Here is a 23,459-nt window from a genome sequence, read left to right as displayed (position 1 = left end):
TACAAATAATTGGCAATGTTTCTGGAGGTCACATAAACCCTGCAGTAACTACTGGTGCGACTGTGTGTGGGGACACTTGAAGGCACTTTGTTATATTGTAGCGCAAGTGTTGGGAGCTATTGCAGGTAATTGAGGATGTTTATAAGTCATGATTAAACTTCTTCGTTTTCTAGAACGTAATCTTAAAAGGCCAGTAGCCCTAGGTTAAAAGCATAATAGGCTACAGTTGGATCTACTATTTCGACCTGGATAGATCCTGCCATTGTCTCACAAAAACCAAAGTAAAGTGACACTTTACTGTTACATAGTAAACGAGGTTTTGGAGGATCTCCATTTGTATGTAGTTACCACAGACTTCACGGGAGACAGTTCGGGCGACCACCCAGGGCGCTCAATCCAAGGGAAAGAGCTCGGAAAAGAATCTGCCAAGGAGCCCGAGTAGCTATGGTCGTCCAATACCTACTTTATAGCTGGTGCGATCACTTAATATCAGACGAAACACTTTCTAACTTACCGGCATATACTTAATAAGGTAGTAAAATATACTTTTGCATGCAAGTATCACCGCTACGTATTCTTAGCTATAATATACAATCAAACCAAACTACTAGGAACTATTTCTCTAACATTGATAAGATACGATTTCCGTCTAGTTTTAAGGACTTTCGTTAAACCAAATTCAGCATCGGCTGTATCATTCCACGTCACCTCAAGAGGCCAGATCAGCACCACCACATCTCACTACCAAATGAGAGTGGATCAAGTCGTCGCACTAGAGTTTATCATGACTTTCCTGTTGGTTGCAGTCTTCGTTAGCGTTGTGGATGTGAGTAGAGGAGCTCGAGGTCTTGGCTCAGCACCTCTAGCTGTTGGATTGAGTATAACAGCTTGTCAGTGTGCCTGCCTGCCATATTCTGGATCGTTAAATCCAGTCCGCAGTCTCGGTCCTGCTGTGATTATGGATGAATGGTCTTACCACTGGGTTTACTGGGTAGCGACGATGTCCGGCGGCGCGGTCGCTGGGATGGTATACAGGTTTATATTTATGGAATTAAATGAATAATTATTGAAATAATTAAATTATTCATTGCGCGGTACGTTCACTTAATTAAACTCATCCAGGTTTCCTTCTTTTAATAACAGTACTTATAGAAGAATAAATATTAATTAACAATCATATGGCGCCCCCAACTTATTTTTAAATTCATTCACTAGTTTTGGGTCACAAGAAAATAATCAATGTTTACAAGTAAGTCTTTAACCCTTCTGAACTTAATCAACCCACTTTAGAACAAAAAATTTCTACAAAACAAAAAATTTAAAGTTCTGAGTTGTTTGTTTCTTATTATCAAACATATATTTAGAAAATCTTATTTCTGCAGCTTACCTACTTATTGTCTGCCTATCATATTTAATAAACGATCCTTATCCATTTTTTCCATCTATGTCAAAAATTGATTATCAAAATAAAGTTTTTTTTTGTTTTCAAATAAGTGATTTTGATCAGTTTACTTTCAAAATCGGATTGAATGTTGAAATTGGCATTGTTTATTGAAAACGGCTGCCGTAATGTAGATTACAATCTGCCTGAAATATTTTCGCAGTTCAGCCCTATTAAATTCATTTACTAAAACGCAATTCAAAAAGTTCCGCCATTTTATTAATATTTTCACGTCACCCGAATGCTAAAGAACAAATCCCTTAAATAGACAACGGATGGCGACCCTGCGGAAGTGGAAAATGTATTGCATTTCCTACGGAAACGCTTTTCTATTGAAACCAGTTGAGCTGCACAGTAATTAATGTACACTTAATTGGAAATCGGCAGCAGTATTGAAAGCAATTAGTTTTAGTGCAAAATATATATGTAATTACGTTACGGTACGTTATTGACGAACAAAAAGATAAGCTCACGCTTTTATCCCCAAAGGGATGGGTAGATGGAAAAACCGGTAGGGGTCGACCGCACCGAATCTTCGAATCTCAGATATCTGATATTCTTGTCTGTAATGCTTAGTCAACATTTTGAAAACTCAATTGAAACAACCACTAATTTATATTCATAATATAATCACGCCTTTGTTCCCGAAGGCGTGCATAGAGAACACGGTCATTGGTTGTATCACCACGTATTTATAAATTTGTTTTTATTCAATGAGCGAGAAAAACTCACCAAGTATCGTGAAACTAATGATATGAGAAGAATCAACAAAATATACAAACAAACAATATGAATATCATAAATAACAGCTAATAATTAATAATAATAATAATAATAATATCAGCCCTGTATTATATACTTGCCCACTGCTGAGCACGGGCCTCCTCTACTACTGAGAGGGATTAGGCCTTAGTCCTAATAATTAATATAATGAAGTAACTAGATGAGTAAAAGGGGCCTAGAGGGGAGGCGAACCAAGCAACCGACCTGGGCTTCGCGCGTTGTTTTGGAACATCTTTTTTACGATCTTACCGATGAAACTGTTAAAACTGGGGAACTTTTTTACTTTCGCCTGGGGCCTTGCTTCGATTAAGGCCGCCACTGTAGATTAGCTTAGGCACCGTATTCCAATTGAAAAGTCAAAAAAATCCCTTTTAACTATACGGCTATCAAACGCCCCTATACACGAAATATGGCCCCTGAGTCCTGACCTTATAGATTTATTTTATCATAGGCGTAATATTTTTATTTATTTATTTGCACTTTACTTTCGCCAACCATTGAAGTGATCACGGCTGGCAGCAAAAGATCTCCTCCGACGACTGACCGGAGAGCGCTGCGCTCTTCGTCCCAAGCTGGGCAAAACTCCAACGTGTGTTGAGCCGTATCATGCGGGCAGTTGTCAGACACCTCCGTACCTACGATCCGGTACAGATACTCCTCGAAGCAGCCATGCTCCAAAGGTAGCTACATCAAAGATTTAAGATATTGATATAGAGCGGACATTGAGAACATTTTCGTGCAAAAATATTGCGCACATGCGATGGTTACTCAATCTACCATGTTATAGCAAAACGGCTGTCAAAAAAATAGAAAAAGATGTAAGTAACTATTGCACGGTAGATAGCGTCAGTTTTTACCATTGCCATTGATTTGTTTTTTACCATTGGTTTTACCATTGACAATTCTAAAGATATTGATAATTTGCTTTAAATGATATTTAACAATAAGCCGTACATATATTATGTATTAAGTATTTATGTGAGTAGGTATTTCTAAAATTTCAAAAAGACACTAATTTATGAAACTCATGAGCCACAAATAATTTTAACAAAGTTTATGTCGGGTGTATCATTCAAAAGCTATTAAAGCGAATAACTCCTATTTTATGTCTATTTCATGCTTGTTGAAAGCTTTTTTAAATTAAATGTATAATCATGTTTACTTTTTATTTTATTCTAGCTTTTACCCGCGGCTCCGCCCGCGTTATAAAGTTTTTCAGGCTAAAGTGTTCCGTTATAAAAGTCACGCTATATATTTTCCCGGAAGCCTGTGTTCTTTCCAGGGTCTCAAACTGTCTCCATATCAAATTTTATCCTAATACGTTGGGTAGTTTTTGAGTTTAACACGTTCAGGCAGACAAATTCAGCGGGGGACTTTGTTTTGTAATAACTTTTTGTATAACTTTTTAAGATGAACAATCCCGTCATTCATCATTGTTGCATAACTTTAACCGTTTACGCAGCGCACGCAACAGAAGCTCTCAAAAATAATATATTTTCCCCGTTTTTGCAACATGTTGAAACTGTTACTGCTCTGCTCCTATTGGTCATAGCGTGATGATATATAGCCTATAGCACTCCAGGAACAAAGGGCTATCCAACATAAAAATATTTTTTCAGTTCGAACCGATAGTTCCTGAGATTAGCCATTACTAAACCGCTCCTATTGGGTAAAGCGTGATGATACGCAGTACTCCACAAACAAAGGACTATCCAACACAAAAAGAATTTTTCAGTTCGAACCGGTAGTTCCTGAGATTAGCCATTACTGCTCCGCTCCTATTGGGTATAGCATGATGATATATAACCTATAGCACTCCACGAACAAAGGGCTATCCAACATAAAAAGATTTTTTCAGTTCGAACCGGCAGTTCCTGAGATTAGCCATTACTGCTCCGCTCCTATTGGGTATAGCGTGATGATATATAACCTATAGCACTTCACGAATAAAGGGCTATCGAACACAAAAATATTTTTTTAGTTCGAACCGGTAGTTCCTGAAATTATCCATTACTGCTCCGCTCCTATTGGGTATAGCGTGATGATATATAACCTATAGCACTTCACGAATAAAGGGCTATCGAACACAAAAATATTGTTTTAGTTCGAACCGATAGTTCCTGAGATTAGCCATTTCTGCTCCGCTCCTATTGGGTGTAGCGTGATGATATATAGCCTATAGCACTCCATACACAAAGGGCTATCCAACACAAAAAGAATTTTTCAGTTTGAACCAGTAGTTCCTGAGATTAGAGCGTTCAAACAAACAAACATACAAACTCTTCAGCTTTATATAATAGAGTAGTATAGAGTATAGATGTCGCAGTAGTCAAAGTTGCGTTAATGATGAGATGTCTATACGTCTGCCAAGTTTGAATTTCCCGCCCTCTAAATTCGCCGCCCGGGGCACGGGCCCTGGCTTGCCCCCCCCTCCCCCCAGATCCGGGGCTGACTGCGAGTGTTATAAACGTAAGAGTAGACAAATATAATGAGAAAGCTTCGAACTGCTATGCTATCGGGAGCTACACGTGTTATTGTGAGTCAACCATAAAAGATAGACATATACTGTCGTGGGATATTTTTTATATAATTTTAAGGCGAACATTTCCGTCATACATGATTTCTGTGTAGCTTTAACCATTAAGGTTGCACACGCGGCGGAAACTTAAAAAATGGAGTAACTTCTCCTGTTTTCCCAACATTTTCCTTCACTGCTCTGCTCCTATTAATTGTAGCGTGATGAAAAGTATACTGTAACCAGCACAGGAGTATGACAAATAATTGTACCAAGTTTCGTCAAAATCCGTCGAGTAGTTTCTGTTTCTATAACGGTTATACAGACAGACAGACAAAAATTTTACTAATTGCATTTTTGGCATCAGTATCGATCCCTAATCACCCCCTGATAGTTATTTTGGAAATATATTTCATGTACAGAATTGACCTCTCTACAGATTTATTATAAGTATTATAAGTATAGAAGATTTATTATAAGTGTAGATTATAGACAAAGTCTACGACTTAGTGTTTCACTTACAGATCGAAATAACATAAGAATGAATTCCAGAAAGTCGTTTTCTAAAATATTAAATTAACATAAAAGGTGTAAAAACAACTACAGTTGGTTTTGTTCTTGTTTCTATAAAGCTTAAGTGGTACTGACACGCTGCAGATAATTTTGTCAATAGAGTAAGTGGTTCGGCCAAGCAAACCCATTTTTTATGAACGAATATACTTACTTATTAAAAGTAGCAGAAATCTATAGTAATACCTACTACACATACTTAAGTACATATATCATTTTTTAAATTATATTAGTGTGAAAATTATATTCGTAATTGGTAGATTTAAAATAAAAACAGTAGACTCTTGTAGGCCCTTATTGTAACATTAGAAAAAAAATATCGATAACTTAAATTGATTAATTTCACAACAAATCGCTACTCAGAAATAGTAAAACTTTTCGGAAACAGATGACACGTTTTTTATAATGTATGCAAATTTTTTGAATAATTATCTAAGACAAACATTACGACATCTTGTTTCAAATATGACAGCGACTTATTACCAATTGGTAATAACTTTTAGATCACACATTTGGCCCTGATGTCCTAATAAAATATTAAATTACCGATATTCTTAAAATGGCAATGGTAAACCTTACTATAAACTAGTGCTATCTAGCGTGCAAAATATAAAGCATTATCAAATTTATTTTACATGTGTATTTGCTACTTCACGGTAGATTGAGTAACTATCGCATAAGCGCAATATTTTTGTATGACAATCTTCCCAATGTTTGCTCACAACAATGACAAGCATAATTTTAGAACTCTTTGAATATAAGAATAATATTTTTCCGTCAATTATTGTGACAAAGTAAGATTTATTATAATTTGCCGATCTATAATTTAGTGTAAGTCCAGCAAAAAAGAGTTGGCAATACTGAAGCCCAGTGTCCAAGAGCCATGACGTCAAAGGAAATGTCATTTACCATGACGTCTATAGTTCTGCAGATTTTTGTGTGTGCTTTATGAAAATCGATGAGACAATGTTTTGTTTGGCGCTAACATAGCTTAATTTATAAAATGGAATCAATAGGTGAATTTGTAAACGAAATACCTATTTGGCAAGAACCCCGTTGCGAGCCTTTAGGCGCGCCCAAAGAGACACTATGCGACGAAAATGTTCCAGATCCTGTTCCTGGCGACAGAATACACGCCTTAGAGGAAGAACAAGAGCTTCTTTCATCTTCGGTATTTTCATTGACGTCCCATCTCGCACAGGTGGAGTTTCGTCTACGACAAATACTAAAAGCACCAGCCGAAGAAAAGGATTCAATGTTAAAGGCGCTGGAAGAATTCACTTCGCGCGGAGTCCTTGACTCTCGTGCCGCGCCACAAGGCAGCTCCGGGGAGGTTTCCTGTAGTGAATGTGCCGAACTAGAGCGCAAGATACGGCGACAGCGTACGAGGCAGGCGCATTTTATAGAGAGACTGAAGACTCAGTTGAAAGAACTGGAGAAATTCGCGTCTAATCCGACTCCACACGTCGACGGGAAACACAGAACGCTTATAGAGCACTTGCGCCATGAAATAGACCAAAGCTTAGAAGAAGGCTGCCACCAACCCCTCACTGCTGAAGAGCTGAGACATCAAATCAACTGCGCCGTCCGTCAGTACGCCGATAGACAACTATCCAAGGATGAAATCATCAGCAAACTGCAAACACACATAGAGGATATGCAAAAGTTTATACAGTTGATGAAAAATGAGGATTTAAATAATAGCAAAAGTAAACCAGAGGCAAAAATATCAAGTCAGAGAAGTTTGAGAAAACATTTAACAAAAGCAAAAATAATGATGATTTGCGAGCAGAAACTATAAACCTTATGCGAAAAGCTTCTACACTGATACAGATATTTACTGTGTCTCAGTTTGGCTGCTCTGCGAATACAAACAAGAGATTCGAGAGGAAGTCATCAACAATAGTCACTCACTGGGGTAATTTGCGTGCTAAACTGGAGATGTCTATAGATGCAGTGTTACATTTAGTATCCAGAGAAAGGTCATCACAGGCTATCATTGACAGTTATGACAGTGAGTCTGAAGAAGGTGGTGTTGTTATAAACGATGCTCCGCTCACAACTGCGGTGCGTCGCCATCTTGCTGTTAATCTCCGAGATCTGTTACAGCATGGCCTAACTGGCCCTGAGTCAAGCTCTCTAGTACCTATTATAGGTTGTTTCCCTGTCAGAAGATCTTCCACATCTCGCTCATTACATATTTGGGAACTCATTCTGAGATACTATGATCTGAACGATGGAGACCATTTTAACTCAACCCCTGCTAGGAAGTTAAGTCAAAGTTTTAATTTAGACATTGTTGGAGGCACTGCAATAACTAATAAGCAGAGTTTGCTCAGTGCAATTGGAAGTATATTGGCATCACACACACCTTATAAAAGAAGCTATGATGCACATTTTAAAGCTTTTGTATGTGCTGCATTAAATGCACACAAACTTGTAATTTGGCTGAACATAATGTTGAAGTGTCGTTCACTGATAGATTCATATTATTCTGCCACAAGTTACATTGTGAACACAGGTTTTCAAGATGCATTGCAGAGTCTTGATCGCCTTACGCCATACAACTTTGACTTACCTGTGGATCTTGCCGTTAAACAGTTCCAGAATATCAAAGATGTGTTTATGTAATAAGGATACTGTTTTATACATAATCAAAATTTTATAATGCCTTCCATGTTAGGTCATGCTATTATATGCTATGGTATTGTAAATCTAGTCTAGTCAATGTATCAGGGCCATGTTTCTTTATGAGCAACTTTAATTTCATAAAATCTACAAGGTATTGTTGATAGTTTCTAAAAGCTAGGATGCTACACTTAAATTATATAAAAATAGCATTTTGTTTATGTAAATTATTTCATATATGATATTCCTTATTTCAACTTTTTTATGAAATAAAAATTGTCTTAGAAGATGCTGTCCCTGATCTAGGTAATGCTGGGTGGGATTAGGATGTGGCAGCTTCCTGTTACAAATAGATGCTTTAAGGGAGTGTCATTATGTTTCAGTTACACTGACACAAGGACACTGTTGCTAAATAAGGATGGCCTAAAGTTGTTTTTTGCAAGAATGAGTAAGCTTTTTTAAATGTGGCCAAACAAGGAAGCCCATAATTTTATGGTCAGTGAACACCCCACAACACACCCAGATTTACAGAAGCTATCAGTATTTTTCATTGAATTTATTGGCATTTGAAGAAGAAAGTAATCTCTATAATAAATAAGGCAAATTTAAAAATTATGCTTTATTAAAAAAAATAATTTGCTTTAATATAATAAAATTGAGTAACAGTTTCCATGACAACAAATGGTTTATAATTAATTCTTGCATTGTTGCACTAAATGTACTCATTAACGCCACTGAACAAAGGCCTTCCATCTTAGGAAAAGTGTTAATGCTACACATTGCCATTTCAATGTCTTTTACCTAACTGCTGAAGGAGTTGTTTTTGCCAGAGTAAATTATTTTCACCCAGCTTAAGTAGTCTTATAATGCAATCTACTTAAGGTCCTACATTTATTGTACAAATACATTCCAGCATATTCAAAGTATTATTTTAACTTATGTGATAAATTGTTTTACCAAAGATCAACCAAAAATTGTATAGCTAAATCAATGCTGAATATAATGTAGTTAATGCATAATAGATTCGATTTATTTTTTACCTTTTTTCATTCATCACTCCCCTTTCCTGGCAAAATTGGTGTTTTGAATGAGAATTTGGATGATGAAGCATTGCATGGCACTGTATTGTATTAGAAAACTGGCAACATTGTCAGTCAAAATTGAATCATATAACAATCAACAGTGCATTCACACTGTAGAGGCAGTAGATTGAATTGTCTACTTTAATCGCACCACAGTTTTAGTGAAATATGTGATCAAACTGATCAATTATAATTCCATAATGTGATCACTTTGTAAATTCAGATGAATGAAATGGAATTATTAATTCTGTATTGACTGGTTTCTAAAGCTTTATTTTTATGATTGTTAAAAATATTTCTTGGTAAAATTTTATAGTTAGCGTATCTGAATTATCTAATTTAGGATTCAATTGATTATAAAACATTGCAATGTTCACAGATACATTATTTGAATGATGTATCATATGGGTAGTGGTCATGTCTTCTCTAGAGACTGACAACAGTTTTACATTCTAAAGTTCGATTACCCTCTATAATAGAAATGTTAAGAAATTTATTTCTCCTGATTTCAAAAATAATTGAATATCGCCTATCAATTCCTCTCCCTAATTACCCGAATTACAATATGGAATAAAACATCAGCAAACTTGCTCATTATTGCTAACTACTGAGATAATTGTTTACATTCAAGCTAGGTTTAGGACTGTACAAAACAACTCAAACAACGACTGTAACAAAGATATGACAACAAAAAAAAACACATCTTCATATAATAATTTATTTATATAACGTACATTAAAATGTAAATTGTACATGAGACAATACCAACGATCTTACACAGTGGAGGCGTTGTACATGTTGACTTGGCTGAATATTAAATACATGGAATTTACATGAGAACTTAATGGTAGATTATAATTGCATAATTGCAACCAGTATCTGGTACACCGTAAGTTATCAGGAACTATATTTTTGTATCAGCATTATGACAAATGAAGACATAAAATAAATTTGATCATACACATTCCTACAGATACCAGTGCCAAAGATACTGTTTTTGTTAAGTACAGAAGAATTTTAATAAATATATCTGGGGTTCTCGAAGATTCTATCCGATGTTTGCAATTACAATAAGGCTTAGACTTCAAGTAAAGTTGGACTGACGGTTTTAACTACCTCAAAGATAACAGAGATTTACCTTACATGTATGAAGGCATTTAATTATATAACTGACTAATTTAAATATTATAAAACAAAATGCATTGGTCAGCTGACGCCGAGAGTTTCTATCACATACTAACAAATCATTTTGTTAGGCTATGAAATAAACAGATAATTTTATATTTGTACATTATTCTCATAAGCTTGGTTTCAAATAACAAATCTACAAGACTATTGCCATCCACTCTACAAGCAATATCATTAAAAAAATAATGTATAACTATACAAAAAGGACATCATTACAGTTTTATTAAATAGTTCAACAATACTTTCGAATCAGTTTTGTGTAGGGCAGTGTTTGTGAAAACTCCATTGATAAAATATATGATGAATAATTCCATTTTAAATTGGCGCACAATAGTTTGCCGAGATACCAGCATTTTACGGGTCTATTTAGCGGTTCCAATAGTTTGATGGGAGTTTTCTGTTGGCAATCACCGCCTCATGGCTAACAACGTCTGTGGCGCGTTTACTTGGGTCCCAGCATTTCCTCCGGCCTGACCCACTGGTCGAACTGCTCAGCGGTGAGAATGCCTAGCTTGATAGCAGTGTCCTTCAGCGTGCCACCTTCCTTGTGGGCGGTCTTGGCAATTAACGCCGCCTGGAAATAATTAAAAATGTACATTAAAATTGTTTTATGATATTGTGGTAATAGGTAATCGAGGTTCTTCTTCTTAATTTAACGAATACAATTTTTTGTTAAAATGTTCGGATATTTGTTATAAATAACCACAAAAACAAATGAACGGATTTGGATGAAATTTTGCACACAATTGGGCCAAGTCTTGGATTAACATATAGGCTACTTTTTATCCCTGTAAATTGCACTCATTAGAAATAATGAAATTTCCTAATTTTTTTTTAAGATGGCACTGGCATGGCGTCTCAGTTTCGCTATGAATCGCTACATTGTGTTAATGACTTTTGCAACAGTAAAGGCTTTTAACGCGGGCAAAGCCGCAACCAAACACCTAGTTAGAGGGTAGTTTAATTACTTTTTCTAGAAAAAGTAAAAGAGGTGCAATCAGAGCATATTTAACCTTTATATTTTATTCATGCATGACAGTGACTACACTACGTCAAATTAGAAGTATAATGAAGTCCAAATGTGTATAATTAAGTCCAACGAGAGGCGTTGTGACTACAATTGCCAAAATAATTATTTATCATAAAAATTACAATTTCTAGAGTTATGAACTTTGTAAGTGTTTTAACACTGTGTTTTTAGTAACAAATAAACAATTTATAGTATAGATCGATTATAATCGAAAGCCGGCGTGTATAACAATTGATGGTGTGTGTAGTGTCGGTGAATAAATGTACGCCAGTCGTCATGGCAACGCAATGCTCACGCGCACAAAGTAATAAATATAGTTTTGTTTGCATCTACGTATATTTTCCCTCCGTTTAAATTATTTGAAACAATTTTTACACACTGTGTAATAGTATTAGTGCGAGTATTAGGAATATAATGATTTCTTACGTTTACGCGAGTGTATACCTACATGGAAATAAAGCAATTTTTCGATTTTATCGCATTCTTCATATTGGGAATATATCACAAACATTTTCCAATGGAATTAACACGCTACTTCGGGTGTCAGTCGACTTATCGTCCCGTACAAGAGGTCAATGATTGTAACGAGATAAACAATGTTTATTGAAATATTCAATCCACTGGTCAGATAGCGAAAATTACGTAACTGCGCATTTAAAACACGAGATAAGTACTAGTGATGGCCATTAATGATATTTCGAATTAATTTAATTAGCATACTCATCGTCATGTTTTAGCATGCTAAATAACAATGCTAATGCTAATTGCTATTTTTGAGATTCTCTATCTAAAGGGTAAACTGTTCAGATGAACAACAGACAATAAAAACCAGGGGCAGTTTAGATCGGGCTTATTTCCTTACAGAACCAACGACCAGAAACACAAATAATGACACTTATATCAAACTTGGCACGACAGTGTATTTGGTGCAATGTAATACCGTAAAAGGTTGACAAACGAGAAAATATGTATTGCTTGGTCATAGGAATGGGAGCGCTTTTCCCCAATAAATCCGACACAGTAACAGTATTTTTAGAAGTTATCTATGAGAAATCTATAATAAATATTATAGTAAAAGAAAATAAGATCAAATTACTTACTAAATAACATCATGTTACCTTTACTTTAGTAGCATCTTTTTTTTAAATGTGAATATCGTTTCATTAATTTACAATGAAAATTTCACTTTAAATGTTGATGCCGTATATCTCCTACTAAAGTAGATATTATTTTAATTTACAAAATTCACTATTAAATAGACGAGATCATGAGGAATATTTTATTAGTTTAAAATTTACAAAAAGTCATAAAATTGCCTCTTTAAAAAAAATATTGTAAGTAAAGCTTTGCATATTCCCACCCTTAATTCGTGCACCGGAAATATGTATATAGAACGAATGTTTAGGGTCGTTTGCTCGGGGAAGGGTCATTTCTTAAGATTTTTTTACGAATTAAAACTGTGAAAAGAAAATTGTAGTATTGATACTATACTCATTTTTCTTAACATAATATTTTAATGAAATAATTTCTCGCGTGACAAAGGCGATAATATGAAATTTGCTAAAATACAGGTCATAATAGTTTTATTACACTATTAGTGCATCTATGTCAGTCAATACAATTGTAGATACATGAAATACATACATACATACATACAGATCTCTACACTTAATGTTGAATATTGTATTTACACCTCAAGACATTATGAAAATTGCATTATACATTATAATTGCGCACGCTTCTTAAATCGTTTTAAACCGAACATAGATAAATCGATAGGATATTTTTCACCGCGTGCGAACGCCGCGGTCATTTCGCCAAGAGCAGGTATGAATTTAAACCCGTGCCCGCTGAAGCCGGCCATGATGAGCACATCCTCGCTCCCTGGCAGCGTGTCGATGATGAAGTCCTCGTCTGGACTCATGTCGTACATGCACGTTTCCCCGCGCTTTATCTCACCCACGCCAGGCATGAATTTACTCAAATACTTCAGGGTTTCTGTTTTATCTTCAGGCCATGCACCAAAGGGAACGTATTCTTCAACGGAATTCATCGACCGCCCGTTGTTGTTGTGTTTTCCTACTTTAAGAAGTCCGTTTTTATCCGCTGGTATTCCGTAATAAATATCGCCATCCATTTCGATGATGAACGACGGTATATTCTGATATGCTTCATCAGCCTCGTGCCACATGAAAACCTTGCGTAATATGTTCACCGGTAGGTCGGGCAGTATTTTTTTGGCCCAACTTCCTGCTGAGACCAAGACTTTCCGCGCTCTGTACTTGCCGGCACTCGTGGTGACTTCCACGCCGTTCTCAATCGGCTCCACTGCGGTGACCGTGACATTGAACAGCTGTTCCGCTCCCTCCTTTTTAGACAGCTTGACAAAAGTGTCCACTGCTATTTGACATCTCAGTAATCCTATATTAGACTCGTACACGGCCACATAATCATCAGGAGCTGTGAAGACTGGCCACCTCTTCTGCACTTCCTTAGCGGTCAAAATCTCTGTATCTAGATTAAATATATTAGCACTAGCTTGAGCGTTTTTGATGAACGGTGAATCTTTTGGGCCCATATTGAGTACGCCGCAAGGTTTCATGATTTCGTAATCACACATCCGAGCTAATTCGCCCCAGAGCTGTTGAGATCGGAGGCCTAGCGGCAAATATTTTGATCCTTCACCGTAAGCGCGCCTGTTGATCCTCGTAATGCCATGGTGGGCACCGTTAGTGTGCGGCGGTGTATGACTATCTATCATTAACACTTTGACACCAGCTTTGGCCGCGTAGTATCCGGCGGCAGACCCCACGGACCCGCTGCCAACTATTATTAAATCGTATTCCATAATGATATCGACTGACGCAATTTAAACCAAATACTCTCGCTCTTCACATTATGATGCTTATATATACTCTTAAACGACATGATACAGATACGAATTCAGAAACAAGTGAACGCGGACTCGCATCAGAAGCATTCACGTTTAAATTAAATAATTGCGATCTTGTCAACAAAGTGATACCCTGTATTTATTTTAATATTCTTTTTTAAGGAGATTTACTGCATGTTACAAGTTACAACACGCTATTAAATTCTTATGTATTATTGCCTAGAATATGAGGTGTACTCTGTATACACCCCGTCAAATTATGGTGAGTCATCTCTCACTCTACACTCGGCGCAGTTTGGCATGTATTTCAGTGAAACTTTAACGAGTAATAATGTACCGAAAATAATAAAAAAAAATCCATAACAGACAATTAAATATGTATTATAGTTTAGAGGACTCATATTGGTATATTATTGCCAAAACCTTTATAAACATTCATGTTATTATAAAAACGAAAATAAAATATACTCTACTTTTTTAGACTTTTAAATTCTGTATGTATGTATGAAGCTTAACTGCTCTTAATACGTATCTGTCGGTTTTAACATAAACTGTATTTAATCAGTATCATAATATTACGTTTGACAAATTATATTTACTGCCTAAAGATTAATATTTTTATTCCAGTCAAATTAAAATTTAAGTTAGGAAAAATTCTCATAGAGCTGAAAATTGGTATAGACGTTCAATATGTCATTACCAATAAAATGTCAAAAGTCCCCATCGATCCTATGTGTGCAAAAATTTTATTCAAGGTCAAAGGTAAAATATTACGGTTTTTACCATTTTTCTCCGAAACTGGGGGTATTGTCGAAAAATAGGTCAGAAAAAAGTTGTAGAACATACAATTCTCCACAACAATTGTATTTTTTTTTTTGTGCGAATCACCGTTCGCGATATATCGAGAAAAAAGAACAATTACAACGATAATGTATTTAACGTCCATACCAATTTTTAGCTCTATGCGAATTTTTGCTAATTCACAGGTTTTTTTGTCGATTTTGACTGGATTTTTGGTAATTATCTTCGTAATAGCATTAATGAGGTATACTTATGTCAACAAAAATTGTACGTATAACTCTGAATAGTATAAAACATGGTGGCCAGCCGCGTTTGTCTGTTGCTTTCTACGATTTCCATTATCATATGTTAGAGACATTTTTAAAGTTTTTAATATATAGGTAAGTCTTTATATAATAGGTAACACAAGTTAATAGTTGGATATGAAGTACAAAAATCTGGTTTTGAGCGTTCAAATGGCCTACAAAGTAGCCTACGTAACATCCAAACCACGGGTTCCCAAAGTATTTTATGCCACGCCACCCCATACTGCCTAAAATACATTAACCACGCTCCCCTTCTATTTAATGCAAGGAAGAGGAAGCCAAAAGGCTCTCCAAGTTTACTAGTAGTATAAAATTAGTTTATATATTTTTTACGCCTTAACGCCTTTGCTACTCAAACTGGCTATCATGAAATTTTTCATGCATTGCCGGAAACCAGAAGGGCATATACTTTTCATCCAGAAGAAAGTAGTGTTCCCCAGGGATAGAAATTTATGGCAAAAATATACAATAACAACACCCTTTAAAATAAGTTCCCACGCCTCACGCGGGGCGCGCACCCCCCACTTGACCCATGATCTAAACTAATTCCATGTAAAAGTAAAAGCTAGCAAGTGGTATTTCGTAAATGTTTGCTATGAATCCTTGGTATTAAAAAAGGGATTTTTATACGGGTTCGGCCATATGAGCCCCTTAGACCTGAAGGTAGGTGAAGTGGCGTCCAGATAGAATGTCAGGCAGTAAGGTAGTCACAATTCTGCTGGCATTATGGATAAAAGATATATACAGGCTGGCACACAGCTGATCCCGGAACGCGACGCATTTACCTGGGCCACTATAGCGAGTTTATACTTGTATACGGTGGTCGCTATCCGAGCAGATACAAATATCGTATCACCGCAGTTTATATAATTTTCAAGAGGTTGTCAAAATTGAATTTTCTCTGCTGACATTTTTGTTTTTCTGAGTCGGTCAAGCGGTCTTTTTTGTTTTTTTTTCCTGAGTTTTATTTTGGAATGAGTGATAAGAGTTGCTGTAGTGTTGAGTTTATGTATGTGTGTGTGGCCGGCAAAGGGAAGGGTCTCGCTGTTTGACACGATGGCCGATAAGCATCTTTTTCTAACCGTGCGCATGTTGTGGTTGCCTGTTATTAGAACTGCAATTAGTCCAGATGTTTTTTTTGTTTGTTTTAGTTATTCGTATGTAATATTGTAAATTCTGTTGGTGATCCCTAATAAATAAAATAAAAAATAAGTTAAGGTGGATATCTCGACAAATTGAATATTGCAAGCGCAAAATTTCTAGAAGTCAGCTTGACGTGATTGTCTACACGGAAAAAAAAACGATTTCTTAAGTCAACGTCTGTAGGTTTCCTTGGTAACCTAAAATTCGCTTAATATAAAAACAATATAAGGCAAACGAGTCATACTTAAGGTGGTAGCAGGTTTTTAGGTTAATTAATATTGGCAGTAAAAATTTAAGGCGTAAAAATAATTAATAATCATGGATATTTCGGCCTTTAAAATTTAATATGACGAAATTTTAAAGGCCGAAATATCCATGATTATTAATTATTTTTACGTTTTTCTTTCAACTGCGAGAACTAATCACTAACTAGACGTGAATTTAAATTCTTTACTTGCCAATACTTGTTTTGTTACCCAGATTAAAGCCGAAACAAAATGTATGAAAATGGACCTTGAGCTACCACCTTAAATGAAGCATTAAATTATTGTTTATACAAGATAAGAATATCATCAGGCAACGAAATTAACAAAATATTGGAGACTAGCTGATTAGGTGTTGCTCGCAGTTCCGCCCGCGAGATTACTATTTTCGGAAAAGTACAGCTATGTGTGAAACTTTTCAGGCATACAAAGTATATTATTATAGTAGGTATGTCAACTAAGAATTGTAAATTGTATATCTGTATGCCAGTTTCTATTTAAATTAGTTTCTATTTTTTTTAAATCTGATTTATAAATACAAATACTTCCTAAGGCAGGAAATTACTGAGAAAAAAATGTTTATACATAATGTTATGGAGAACTACTATCTGCACTGATATTGTAAACAAGTTGCATTTGTAAATTCGGGTGCAGCGCGAGGTAATCAACCCAGTTACCAAGAGGAAGCTACGTTCACATTATCAACCCATTTACCAAGAGGAAGCTATGTTCATATTATCTTACAGCAATTACCTCATTTTTAACACAGGAACGCAATTTGACGCGGATATAGTTAAGAATAAAATGTATAGTGCATACCATTCTTATATATTCAGACTTTCTATTAGACATACATTATATGCTGGTTGTAGTATATTTGTATACGCCTGGATAGCAAACACCGTATATCTATATAGATAGATAATACATATAGATATATGTAAAAATGAATCCCTATTTCCCCTGGTCACGCCATCACGCGTGAATGGCTGAACCGATTTCACTATTTTTTGTTGTAAGGAGTTTAGTTTGTTAGTGTTAGTTTAGTTAGTTGTTGTTTGTTATTGTAAGGAGGATCTTATGAAAGAAAAAATTATGGAAGTTGAACGAAACGTTGGAAAATTTAAGAAAAGTTAATTTCAGCGAATGACAGAATGCGTGTTACAAATTCATAGTTAAGACGGGACAACGTCTGTCGGGTCAGCTAGTAAAATACAAAGACCACCATGGCGCCGTTAGTGTGTCGCGTTCCCGGATAAGCCTGTGTATAGCCGGTTCAATCAGGTCGGCACAATTAAGTAGACTGGCGAGTGGTTTCACCTCTCGTCAGTCAACTCCCTATTTGGATCTCGCACCACCTATCAGGTGTAGTGCAGTCACTTCACCGTGACCGAAACAAAAAATAAGTTTTTTTTTAGCAATATTTTTTTATTCTACTGAGGCTATAATTAAGGATACTTGTTAATAAACTTATTACTATTAAAGAAATCTTTAAATATAATATGATAGAGAAATGTTCAATTTCAAGTATACTAATATTTGATATCGTTAATTTTATTGCATTTAATGACAATATTGCCCATGGACATCGCATAACAGTCAATCGAAATTTTAATACATCTCTGACTACTACATTGTTTTTCAAAGTGAGGGGTTGACTAATCCCATTTTCAAAGTAGGGGGGCAAGTCCCTCCTAGGGAGGCGTGACAGGATATAAAGGAGAGCGTTAATGTAGATTTTGGCATCAATTTCTAGCCTGTGGGATTGTTTTTTTCTACATGAAAGATAGCCTATGTCCTTCTGTACCCTTGACAACGTAAGTCTATGGAAAATTGACCATCTGACAAAGTAACAAAAGTATGCAGACGTAAAAAATAAACTCACTTTCATAATATTGGTTAGGATACTTACTGAGCCCCCTGGATTTCTGGCATTAATGAGAAGAGGGGCATGGTCATTTTTATTTTAGGCAGCAGGGAGGCGTAGGATACATACTTTGGGAAACCCTGGACTAACAAATCAAGCGTAGTTTATGGTATAATATTTTTCTGTCAGTTGCAGCTACAACTGTAAAACTGTTATTTAGACGGAGCAATTATCGTCTTTTGGATATTTGTGAAAAAGCTCATATGCGTCAACACGGGCGATAATTGCGTTACTATTGCGTATGTATGTTCAGACAGGGTTCAATAATTGCGTACGATTATTGCTGTCATATTGTATGTTGTATTGTTGAGACTGTTCATAAATTCTTCACTATCCGTCACTTCATTTTTATACCGAGCCTTTACAAAAACAGTATCCTATGTCTAAAATTGAATTTACTGACAATTGTAAATAAATTTCGCGATGAAATAACGCTAATGCCATCATGCGAGTCTACGATAAATATATCAGCAACTAGTTAATTATAATTAAATCGTTTCAAACTGAATGGTGTAAGATCGAGCGGGTATCGTTCCCCGCGTGCGAACATCGCGGCCGCTTCACCGAGAGCCGACGTGAATTTGAACCCGTGACCACTGAGCCCGATAATGAGGAGCACATCTTCACAACCAGGCAACGTGTCCACTATGAAGTCCTCGTCAGGCGTCATGTCGTACATGCACGTCGCGCCCTCCAGCCGCTCGCCTACGCTTGGCATGAACTTGTCCAAAAAATCTGAGATTTCCGTGTTGTCTTCGGGCACTTCGCCGAAGGGCACGTAGTCTTTAACAGAGTTCATGAGCTGCCCGCCGAAGTTGTGCTTACCAACTTTGAACCCTTTGTCTTCAGCTGGGAGACCGTAGTAGTGATCGCCGTTCATTTCGATGATGAACGATGGTATGTTCCTGTACCCTTCATCAGCCTCATGCCACATGAACACCTTGCGTAGTGTGGTAATCGGCATGTCCGGGAGTATTTTCTTCACCCAACAACCAGCGGAGATCAGCACTTTGCGCGCTCTGTACTTGCCGGAGCTGGTGGTGACTTCCACGCCATTCTCAATAGGTTCCACTGCGGTGACCGTGGTATTGAAGAGATGTTCCGCGCCGGCTTCAAGAGACAGTTTGACGTACGTCTCGACCGCTAGTTCACTCCGCAGCAGCCCCGAGTCCGGCTCGTATACGGCCACGTAATCGTCAGGCGCGGTGAATTCCGGCCATCTGCTCTGTACTTCCTTGGCTGATAGAAACTCAGCATTCAGATTAAAGTTTTTGGCACAAGCTTGCACATTAATCATGAACCCTGTATCTCTGGGGCCCATGTTTATAGTACCGCAGGCGTTCATGACTTCTTGTCCAGACTCCCGGCCCAGATCCTTCCACAGTTCCCTGGAGCGGAGGACCAGAGGCACGTATTTAGCTCCTTCGCCGTAAGCGCATCTGATGATCCTGGTGGAGCCGTGGTGACTGCCGTTCTCGTGCGGCGGTGTGTCGCTGTCTATCATGAGCACTTTGGTGCCGGCCTTGGCTGAGTAGTATCCTGCAGCAGACCCCACAGACCCGGTGCCAACTATTATCAAGTCGTATTCCATAATGGCTAAAATTCTAATACTATTTTAGCTGACTTGTAACTGTGAGGATGTTTATATTCAGTTTGGTCTTGAGCACTCGAATTATTAGGTGATGAATGCAATCTTAACAGAGACAAAGTGAAGACTGAATTGTTTTTAAATCTCACGAGTTTAAAAAGTATACCTTATCATCAATGATCCTAAAGCGTAAGCACCTAAAAACATGTTTGTCGCGTTTTTGTACCCTATAAAATTAAACTTATCAGCATGTTTCATGTATCGCCATCATAGCGTATTACACAAATCAATGACCTTGCCAAATTAGAATAATTACCTCATTTGATAACACTGTTAATATGCGTACAATCAGCACCAAAAGGGCATAATTTAGCCAAAATTATGTGTAATCATAAATATTACGATTAAGTAAGCTGATCAAAAAGCTGGAATCATTTGTGGAGTAGAATCCCGATTATAAATTAAAATATCATTTAGAAATATAATATTACACAGAGAGTTATATTTAATACTAGCTTTTGCCCGCGGCTCCGCCCGCGTTATAAAGTTTGTCGGGCTAAAGTTTTCCGTTATAAAAGTCACGCTATATATTTTCCCTATGTTCTTCCCAGGGTCTCAAACTGTCTCCATACCAAATTGTATCCTAATACGTTGGGTAGTTTTTGAGTTTAACACGTTCGGGCAGACCGATGCAGCGGGGGACTTTGTTTTATGATATAATTTTGTAGAACTTTTAAGAGGAACAATCCCGTCATACATTATTGTTGCATAACTTTAACCGTTTACGCAGCGCACGCAACAGAAGCTCTCAAAACTAATAAATTGTCCCCGTTTTTGCATCATGTTTCATTACTGCTCCGCTCCTATTGGTTATAGCGTGACGATATATAGCCTATAGCACTTCACGAACAAAGGGCTATCCAACACAAAAATATTTTTTCAGTTCGAACCGGTAGTTCCTGAGATTAGCGATTACTGCTCCGCTCCTATTGGGCATAGCGTGATGATATAAGTATGTAGCCTATAGCATTCCAGGAACAAAGGGCTATCCAACACAAAAATAATTATTCAGTTCAAACTCCTAGTTTCTGAGATTAGCCATTACTGCTCTGCTCCTATTGGTCATAGCGTGATGATATATAGCCTATAGCACTTCACGAACAAAGGGCTATCCAATACAAAATGATTTTTTTAGTTCGAACCGGTAGTTCCTGAGATAAGCCATTACTGCTCTGCTCCTATTGGGTATAGCGTGATGATATATAGCCTATAGCACTCCACGAATAAAAGGCTATCCAACGCAAAAAGAATTTTTCAGTTCGGACCGGTAGTTCCTGAGATTAGGCATTACTGCTCCGCTCCTATTGGGTATAGCGTGATGATATATAGCCTATAGCACTCCACGAACATAGGGCTATCCAACGCAAAAAGAATTTTTCAGTTTGGACCGGTAGTTCCTGAGATTAGCGCGTTCAAACAAACAAACAAACAAACAAACTCTTCAGCTTTATATAATAGTATAGAAGTATAGATAGATTTTTCAGTTGGGGCCGTAAGAGCATCTCTGCCTGCGTTTTGTTTTTTTTATTGCTTTGAATGGCGAGATGAGCTTGCTGTTCGCCTGATGGTAAACAACACGACCGCCCATAAACAGCCGAAACACTATCCTACGCCTTGAATTACGAAGTATTGTTTGGTATTTCACTGCGTTCGCCATCCTGAGACATGAGATGTTAAGTCTCATTACGTCCAGTACTTGGCTACAATGTCCTTCAAACCCGAACACAACAGTGACTACAAACTGCTGCTTGGCGGCAGAAATAAACATTACGGTGGTACCTACCCAGGCGGACTCTCTAATATGAGAGACCTACCACCAGTAAACCGCGTTAGCGATGAGTTACACTAACTATCACAATAAGCGAAATTGTCGCAACCATTGTCATCCTTCAATAAGTTTTTTGGAAACCTTTCTAGAAATACTAAGTGACGTGACTTTCGGGACATTTTTTTCTACATTGTTTCGATTGTAATGATTTTTCCATAATGTTCTCTATAATCTTTGGAAAGAAAAGAGAGTGTCTGCTAAAAGTGTTCACCAACAACTACATGGATTGGCTTATATAGGGTGTGGCGTAATGCGTGGATAATCTTGCACGTAGCTATCAAAAAAGGGGCCGTTCATAAATTAACAAATTCATACGAATTTCTTGTCACACATAATCACATTTGCGGAACCCTCCACCCCTTGGTGTGACGTCACACATTTTGCACTTTTACTCACCCCTTAAATGTTTAACCCAAGATAGATTTTTTTTTTTAAAAGGCGCGGATATGTGTTTATGTAATTGAAATTTAAAAAGAAAATCGTGATCGGTCTTTCAGTCCAAGCCCCCAACCCCCACCCTCTAAATACCTATAGGATTATCCACTCATTATGGAACAACCTGTATAACTTGTAATAGCTTGTATTTTTGCAGTACTTCGCCGGCATGTTATATTTGATAAGTAGAAACCTTTGTGGTAATAATTCAACGGCAACATAGAAACAGCTAAACGGTTTTTAATGAAGATTTGCACCCAAAGAGATATTATAAACATGAGAGAATTTTAGTCGGGGTAAGGTATTATAAGCAAGCAAAGCCTGGTCTATAATATTAGTAAGATATCATACCAAGCCATTTTTAGAATAAACAACATGTTATCAGTTACACATTATGTGCCATGCGTAGATATTGTAATATATTTTTGATAACCGTTGTCCTCATCATAAAAATAATGAGTTACCAAATATAAACAAGCAATTAAGATTCGTGAACAGGCTCGAATTTAAAGGTTTCGATATCTCGGAGGGAGACAAAGTGGGCCCCGATCATGGTCATAGTGAGACTTTTGTTCAGGGGAAGAGTTTTTATGCCGTCACAAAAAATTTACTTCCTTGTCCTAGTAATTGCAGATTAGATATTTTTAATGGTTCTAAAAATTATTAGAACTAGGCTGTCTCAACATCCTGCGACGGAATCAGACTCTACAGTGGGCACCGACATAGCAATATCTATGCTCATGGCTATTAAGTACCACTACTATTCTATTGTTGTAGAATGTAACCGTTGTTGTGACTATTATTTTTTATGTGTTCTATTTCTATAGATATTTGAATGTTGTTTTGTTTGCTTAGTTACCGACTCTGAAATAAACACACATATTAATAGAACATTTTTTTACTAAATTTTATAAATAACTCAGAACATAATATACCAATTACTTACAACACTTACATATGTTCTGGTTTCAATTGAATA

At 36.8% G+C, this 23,459-nt stretch overlaps 2 protein-coding genes across 3 annotated transcripts in view; one reads left to right on the top strand and one right to left on the bottom strand.

Moving 5' to 3' along the window:
* Positions 1-6,176: 6,176 nt before the first annotated feature.
* On the top strand, positions 6,177-7,531 carry LOC115445879 (RUN domain-containing protein 1). The gene has a single exon (XM_030172359.2). It carries the CDS (start codon positions 6,313-6,315, stop codon positions 7,108-7,110), a length of 798 nt encoding a protein of 265 aa, XP_030028219.2. The 5' UTR covers positions 6,177-6,312; the 3' UTR covers positions 7,111-7,531.
* Positions 7,532-9,721: 2,190 nt separating this feature from the next.
* LOC115445880 (fumarate hydratase, mitochondrial) overlaps positions 9,722-23,459 on the bottom strand; it is a 31,933-nt gene continuing 18,195 nt past the window's right edge. For both annotated transcript variants that reach the window (XM_030172360.2, XM_030172361.2), the window contains exon 10: positions 9,722-10,781. In XM_030172360.2, coding sequence (XP_030028220.2) covers positions 10,650-10,781 — 132 coding nt within the window. In that variant the 3' untranslated portion in view covers positions 9,722-10,649. The remainder of the gene's footprint in view (positions 10,782-23,459) is intronic.

Source organism: Manduca sexta, chromosome 11, assembly GCF_014839805.1.
Source record: "Manduca sexta isolate Smith_Timp_Sample1 chromosome 11, JHU_Msex_v1.0, whole genome shotgun sequence".
Lineage (NCBI taxonomy): Eukaryota > Metazoa > Arthropoda > Insecta > Lepidoptera > Sphingidae > Manduca > Manduca sexta.
Note: the sequence above shows the minus strand (reverse complement) of the source record. Positions and strands in the feature narration are given on the sequence as shown.